Source organism: Heteronotia binoei, chromosome 8, assembly GCF_032191835.1.
Source record: "Heteronotia binoei isolate CCM8104 ecotype False Entrance Well chromosome 8, APGP_CSIRO_Hbin_v1, whole genome shotgun sequence".
In the NCBI taxonomy this organism is placed as follows: domain Eukaryota; kingdom Metazoa; phylum Chordata; class Lepidosauria; order Squamata; family Gekkonidae; genus Heteronotia; species Heteronotia binoei.
The window spans coordinates 37,155,242-37,162,978 of NC_083230.1; the positions used below are offsets into that span (position 1 = coordinate 37,155,242).

Genomic DNA, 7,737 nt, shown 5'->3' on the forward strand with positions numbered 1-7,737 from the left:
TTGGCAATCTCAGTGGACTTCCTTTCTATGTAATAATAGGAAACCTAGAATCTTGTTATCACTGCTAGCTAGACCTCGTAGACTGGGTGATCTGGCTGTCCCTTTGCTGGAAAAATACTTTGTGGCGGCCCAGCTGAGATACTTAGTTCTATATGCCTCTCCTTATTCCACTCCAGCTTGGGTCCAAATTGAAAAGGCTGACTTACCCAGTTTTCTATTACATGAATACATCTGGAATTTTAAACATGATAGAAAGGAGTATGTTACATCAAATCCCTTTCTGAGATTTACACTGCAACTATGGGACCAGTGGAGGAACACACTGTCTCCTGCCTCATCCCCGGTAATGCCTTTTCTTGGTCAGACATGGTTCCCACCCGGAAAAGACAAACCTAGTTTCAAAACAGGGAGAGACCACAATATTTTTAGACTTACAGATGTAACACCCAATGGTAAATTGTGTACTCTCTCCCAGCTGGAACTCAAATATAAAATAAACATCCCATGGTTTCAATATATCCAAGTTCATCACGTACTACATCAAATTGTTCCCTTAATTGCAGCGAGCAGACCTCTTAATCCTCTAGAAAAATTAATAAAAGCAGGTAGTACTTCTGTAAAAGGAGTTATCTCGATTATCTATAACCTTTTGAATTTGTCACTATGGTCTGGCTCCTCTTCTCAGCAGAACGCTTGGCAGAAAGACTGTCATATCACAATGTCAACCAGCGGGGGGAAATTTGGGTATCATCTTTATTTAAATCAAAATCCTATTATTTTAGGATACAGAATTATAAAATTTTGCAAGGTGGTATGTAACTCTATTTACGTTCAAAGGCAAAGCTAAGGATAGTCCAAATTGCTGGAAAGGCTATGGCCATTTGGGAACTTTCATCCATTGTTGGTGGGAGTGTTCCAAAATTGAAGACTTCTGGGTCCTGAAAAAAATTACAGAAATAGTTGAGTTTGAAATACCATTTACTCCAGAATCTATCTTGTTAAATTTCTGGCCTGATTTAAACTTCTCCTCGCTCCCGAAAGAACTAATTGCTCTATTGCTATTAGCCGGTAAAATTGTCGTAGCTCGTAATTGGAAACTACCTGAAGCTCCTACTCTAATGTGCTGGTTTAACAAAGTTTGGGATATACTTATTCATGATAAGCTAGCTACCAGTATTGCTATACAAGACAACCCAAAAGTAGGTGACTGGTTTATTGAAAAGTGGTTTGTTTTTCTGGAGTATGTTAATAACGAAGAGTCCGACTTTGGCAAAATCCCACTCAAGTACATGAATATAATTATCTATTAATTGTATTGCAATTGCTTTTTTGAGGCTTGAAGGTGTATTTTTCTTTTGTTTTACATTGTATCCCTTTAATTATCTCAAGACTGTGTATATATACTTATATGATGTTACATTTTATTTTATTATCTATCTATTTGTCTTTTTGTAAATATTATTTTTATAAAGGTTCCAATAAAAATTTAAATTATAAAAAGATAAAAAGGCAGTAGCAGTACTCAAGAGGGTTCATGAATCCGTTGCTACGATTGTAAGAGCCACATCTACTACTTTGTCAGTCTCCAGAGCCTCTATCATGTGAATGCAGAAGCTAATCCAGATCTTACCTGAAAACAATAGATGCCTACTGGAAGGAGTTACTCACATCCTTAAGGCTACATCCTTTACAGCGGCTACTACACTAGACATCATAACCTTTGCTTTGAGAGCCATAGCTTCTACAACAGTCACTAGGAGGCTGTCATGGCTCAGAGCATAGTCTGCTGACCTTCTATCTAAGCCTCTTGTCTCTGCCTATCCGTTTCAACTCTGTGGTGACCGACTCTTTGGTGATTCAGTGGACAAGATTCTGGTTGAGAGGATGGATAAGAAGAAAACCGTTGCACAGCCCATTAGACGTCCCGACAAGCATAGCTCTTATTCCTTTCTGACTCAACACTCTTTGGCCAGATTCTGACCAGACAACAAAAGTTCCAACTGGAAGAATTCCAAGTCTTCCTTCAAGTGAGGTTCCTTCGGTTCCAAATTTAACAAGAATGCATTCAACAAATCCGACAGATCTGATTGAGACCCCAAACTAAAGCATGACTACAGGTCAATACCAGTGGGATCATGCCTACTCCACTTTCTTCTAGCTTGGCAGGGTTCCCTAGCAGACTCTTGGGGACTAGAAATCATCACACATGGTTATACTATTGAGTTCCACAGTATCTCACCCAGCAGGTTTGTGAGATCCCCTACAGCCAAAAATCTCAGCAAGAGATCTGTTACCTCGAAGGCTCTTCAACATCTCATCAACATCGGGGCCAAGGGATCTGTTCTATCATATTTACTGTGCCCAATAAGTAAAAGGACTGGAGAGCCATTCTGGATCTCAGGTTTCTCAACTGATACATCAAACTTCGGTGTTTCCACATGGAAACACTGAGATTCATAATGAACTCTGTTCAGCCAGGAGAGTTCCTAACCTCCATAGACCTAACAGAAGCATATCTCCATGTACCTATTCATCCATATCACAGACGTTACCTATGATTTGCCGTGATCAGCATTTTCAGTACACAGCCATGCAGTTTGGTCTCTCCACGGCTCCCAGAGTTTTCTCCAAATTATTCATAAATCCAGTGGCACATCTCAGGAAGCAAGGAATCCATGTCCACCCTTATTGGACAACCTTTTAATCTGGTCCAGGAATAAGACAAAGTTGATTTGAGTCACAGAAGCTACTAGAAACTGTCTTCAGCAGCACAGATTCATAGTGAACCTTTCCAAAAGTGCACTTCAACCTACTCAAAGAATCAGAAATTTGGGAGTGATCATCAACTCCACAATGAACACTGTTCCTCCCCGTGTCCAAGGCCAGAAAAATTCACGATACTGTTATACCGGTAATCAGGAGCTGCTCTTCATCTCTTATGATGTTAGCCAAGCTCATAGGCATGTCTTCATTCCAGACTACTACAACGTTTTCTTCAACCTTATCAACTCTCGATTATGGAGTGACAGGAGATGACCCTTCGAGTACTGCAGTGATCAGAGCTAGCCTACAGTGGTGGACTCAGCTGAACAACCTTCAACAGGACAAGATGTTCCACATTTAGATATCAAAGGAGCTCTTTCCTGATGCCAGCTTACAGGGAAGGGGAGTGGTGTTTCAGGGCATACCAGTTCAAGGTCTTTGGTCATCAGCAGATCAACAATTACCGAACAGCGTTCTAGAGCTCAGAGCAATTTATCTGGCCCTGAGTTACTTCAGTTCCAGTCTCCACAATCAACATGTCGTACGGATGGATAACATCTCGGCCCAGACGTATCTGAACAAACAGGGCAGTTCAAGATCGTACCAATTACACAGAGAAGCTATGAGGATACTGCAATGAGTGGAGGAGAACCTTGCCTCAATTCGAGCAGAACACATTGGCAGTCAGAACAACGTTCAGGCGGACTGGCTGAGCAGGGAGACCATCTGTGAGGAGGAGTGATCTCTCCATCCAAATCTGTTCCATGACTTTCAGTGACTAGGATGTCCTCTAGTGGATTTATTTGTCTCCCATGCAGACCATCAACTGCGCCATTTTTTTCTCCAGGTACTATCACCAGGAAAAAGAGAAAATAGATGCCCTGATAGCTCTGTGACCACAAGATTTCCTCTATGTATTTCCACCATTTCCTCTTCTCCCAAAGTCATCCAGAGGGTGAAGGACTTGTGGGCCGAGATTATTCTAATAGCTCCTGGCCACAGTGACCCTGGTTCTCGATGCTACAAGGAACTGTCTGTGCAGATACCAATTCAGCTATGAGTCTCCCCAGATATGATACATCAGGGCCGATCTGGCATCCTGACCCAGAGTGCCTCTGTCTGACTGCCTGAACGAGACATCCTACAACAGCTAGGAAATTCGTCATCAGTGACGGAGACAATTCAATCCACTGTCCATATCTATAACACAACCTGGAAAGCTTTCATTTGGTGGTACAGATGTGAGAAAGTGAATTCATTACTCCCATCAACCTCTGTGGTTCTAGCCTTTCTACAGGATGGCATTCATCAGGCTTGAAAGTGTCTATACTTCAAACGGCAGCTGTCTCCACATATTACCTCTAATTAGGGGATATAAAGTATTCAAACATCCCCATATCCAGGTGTTTTTTTCTGGGGGCTACCTCCAAAGCTCTTTCTCAAGTACACCATTTTCCCATTTGGAGACTCAACACTGTGTTGTCAGCTCTTACCAAGTCTCCATTTGAACCTCTGAGAGAGGTTGAACTGAAATGACTTTTCATGAAGACTCTTTTCTTGGTTGCCGTAACCTTAGTCTGTAGAGTATTGGAGATAAGTGCTTTATCTATAAAAGCTGGTTTCTGCATATTTATCTATAAAAGCTAGTTTCTGCACAAGGACAAGATGATACTCAGGACTGATCCCACCTTTCTGCCTGAAGCCGCTTCCATGTTTCACCGCTTTCAGGAAATCTATGTACCTACCTTCTGTCCTCTGCTCAAGCATTCTAAGGAGCTACTGTGGCATAGTCTGGATGTCAGGAGAGCACTAAAGATCTACATTGTCACGTCAGAGTCCATTCACAAAACAGACTGCATGTTCATTAATATTTGTCCTCCTAGAACAGGAGACAAGATGTCAAAGAATTCCATCAGTTCTACGTTCAAGTCTTGCATCATTGAAGCATACAAGGCTTCAAGTTTACCAGTTCCTACATTCATCCAGCATTACAAGATTCACACATTAGCACCAGTAGATGCTGTCTTCGGAAGAAGAGTCCTTCAGCACATAGTAACTACAGTTGAAGATGATGATGACCCACCCAACTAAGGGACACTGCTCTGGAAGGTCCCACACAGATGTCCTCCGCCTCTGAAGGGGAACATCCCATTGATACTTACTATGAAGGGTCCTTCTCCTCAGAGGTCAGAAGGACATCTCGCCTCTCCCTTCAACTTCATCCTCTTATTCTGCTGTTCTCTTCTTACTGATCTGTTCTGTCTCATTCAAAGTTCTGTATGTCATACTTAGGATATAACTACAGTAGTGTTTTTTATTATATGTTCTTGTTGCTAGTTATATTTTACAGTTTAGACAAGAGTTAGTTGAATTACTGCTTTCCGAGTCCCAAAACTGAAAAGGACAGGTTATTCCAAGGCGCCAAAAGGAAGGAGAAAAAAAAATGCTTGCCTCCTAGAGGATCATGGGAATAACCCACACAGATGTCCTTCTCACCTCTGAGGAGAAGGACCCTTCACGGTAAGTACCAATGGGCCATTTTACTGAGTCCTTTCTTCTATGGCAGCAGCAATCTGACAATGTTTTAAAAGATTAAAAGGACAGCATAAGATAGAAGAGTAGGAAAGACCATTTTGATTAGTGTATAAGACATAATCCCTCTTTAATGAGCAAAATTAAAAATTAACCTTAATATTTCATACAGCATCTCTGACTGCCTTGTTTTGCAAGGATGGCTATGCATAATGTCAAAAGACCTCATTTTCCATACAGTATTTAACATCACATATTTAAGGAATGCCATTATTTTACTTGTACAAACTATATTGAATGTGTGATTATTCTGTCTTCAGGACTTAAATAAGCCTTTTTTTTATGATAAGTGGTAAGGGAGAAGACATTGATCATGAATTCAGACCGACCATCTTGTGGATGGCATGTTATACTTGTGTGATACAGAACTCTTTATATGCATATTTTTATACCCAGTTTTCTTCCCCAACTGCACCCCAAAAGAGTTTATCATATCACTGTGCCATCTTCGATCATACCTTCACAACAGTCCTGTGAGGTAGGTTAAACTGAGAGAATATGATGGACCCATGGTCTCGCCATGAACATCTGTATCAGAGTTACAATTTGAATCCAGTTGTTCCAGGTCCTAGTCTGACTTTCCTAAATACTATACCATGTTGGCTCTCAATATCTTATATAACATATGAAAAATATTGATTAACAGCTCAATAGAAGAAGAAACAAGAGATGGAACTTATTTTCTTCAGAAACTGAGTTAACAGTGTTACTGTTTTTGTTTTTAAAACCAGAAGTCCACACTATGCTGGATGCTCTTTTACCTCCAGACACGTACTTCAGATTTAACCCACTGATGAATGAAGACATAGCTCTAGATGAAAGCCGCAAAGAAAAGCTTAATCAGTTACGGACAGATGGCATTCGATATTTAGAACGGAATGAAGAGAAGCTGAAGAAAGCTGCCAAAATATTATCAGAGGGAAAAACAACTTTGCAGAGACTCAATGACTGGATTAGGTTGAAGGCTGATATGTACGAAGGACTACCATTCTTTTCCAAATTATAAATATGTAAAGTATGAAAAGTCATCAAAGTAAAACATATTTCAGAAATCTGTATTGTATTAAAAGGCACTGAAATTGTAACGGTTGTAATTCCTTATGATTAGCTGTTTATAAATTCACAGGAGGGGAGCACTTCAGTCAGTGATGACACAGGGCAAGCCTGTTGCCTTGGATCTGAAGATTCTACTGCATGCACAGAAAACACTTTTGCTCACATGGCAAGGCGGGGTGTCCTCTGGTTTCTCCTCCCCCTCCATTTGGCCCCCTAAAAATCTGCTCTTGATTTTTCTAGATCCAGTTGCCTTTGGGAAGGTATTGCTGTGGTAACACCACCTTGCCTGATCAGAAGTACATTCTACTTCCGCAGAACGTAGAAATACATTCTACTTCCGCAGAATGATCTTCTTTACCATTTTTGAAAGATTTTACTGAGTCAGTGTTTTCAGAACTTCACAATGGTACAAATTAAAATTATATACTGAAATCATTTGGATTTTTATCTGCGGTTTGTTATGGTCTATTTAAATTTGTGATAATGGTGAAAGATTAATTTGTTATATTCAGAAAATATATTCCAAAATCATGCTGTCGACACAACCATAATATATTTACCATTTGGAGTAGGTGTATAGGTCAAATTGAACAGCCTGCTCTGCACTTAAGCCAGAATAAGTAAAACCATTTTAGCCCATGGAAACCAATGGAACTTGAACTGTGTTGCAGATTGAATTGCAATTATTGTAAATTTTCAGAATGCATTGAGGTTGTGGCACTGCCAATAAATGTCATCCCTTCTGTTTAATGGAGATGTGCATTGCCTTCTGGCAAAATCTGTGCATGTAGAAAGGTGTATCATGTACATTGGATCTATACACAAGTTTACTTCATGCACTACGATATTTAGCTGATTACACTGAGTTCTAAAATGGTTGACATCAACCTGTATTTTGTTTGATACATTAAAGTCTTTTCATCGGTTCTGTTGCAAGGTAATTTCCTATTTGTATGCAATTCTGAAACATACCATAAACCTGAAACATACCATATGTCTTGCAAGGAAGAAAATAAATTCTTAAAATGATTTGTTTTGTGTTAGTATGGTTTCTTCACTGATGCTCAAACAGATCTAGAATGTAGTTAAAATATCTTTGCTGTCCTTGATTGGCTTAAAGATTAATATCTTTTTCTAAAAAGCTTTACTATGTGTCATAGTTCAGCAGGGTTACCTCCACATATGTACTTAAATGGGACATAGTTTTCTTACCTGGTTAACTATACTACATGTTGATGTACTAAATTGGTATTGTTTACAGGCTTTCAAACTATGATTTTTAAAAACTAAATATCATGAAATCTTTACATGCAGGTAAATGAGAAT

At 39.7% G+C, this 7,737-nt stretch overlaps 1 protein-coding gene across 1 annotated transcript in view; it reads left to right on the forward strand.

Moving 5' to 3' along the window:
- PNPLA8 (patatin like phospholipase domain containing 8) overlaps positions 1 to 7,440 on the forward strand; it is a 75,511-nt gene extending 68,071 nt beyond the window's left edge. Inside the window, exon 10 of the mRNA XM_060244901.1 lies at positions 6,087 to 7,440. Within this exon, the coding sequence (XP_060100884.1) occupies positions 6,087 to 6,361 (275 nt within the window). The 3' untranslated portion in view covers positions 6,362 to 7,440. The remainder of the gene's footprint in view (positions 1 to 6,086) is intronic.
- The last annotated feature ends 297 nt before the right edge of the window (positions 7,441 to 7,737 follow it).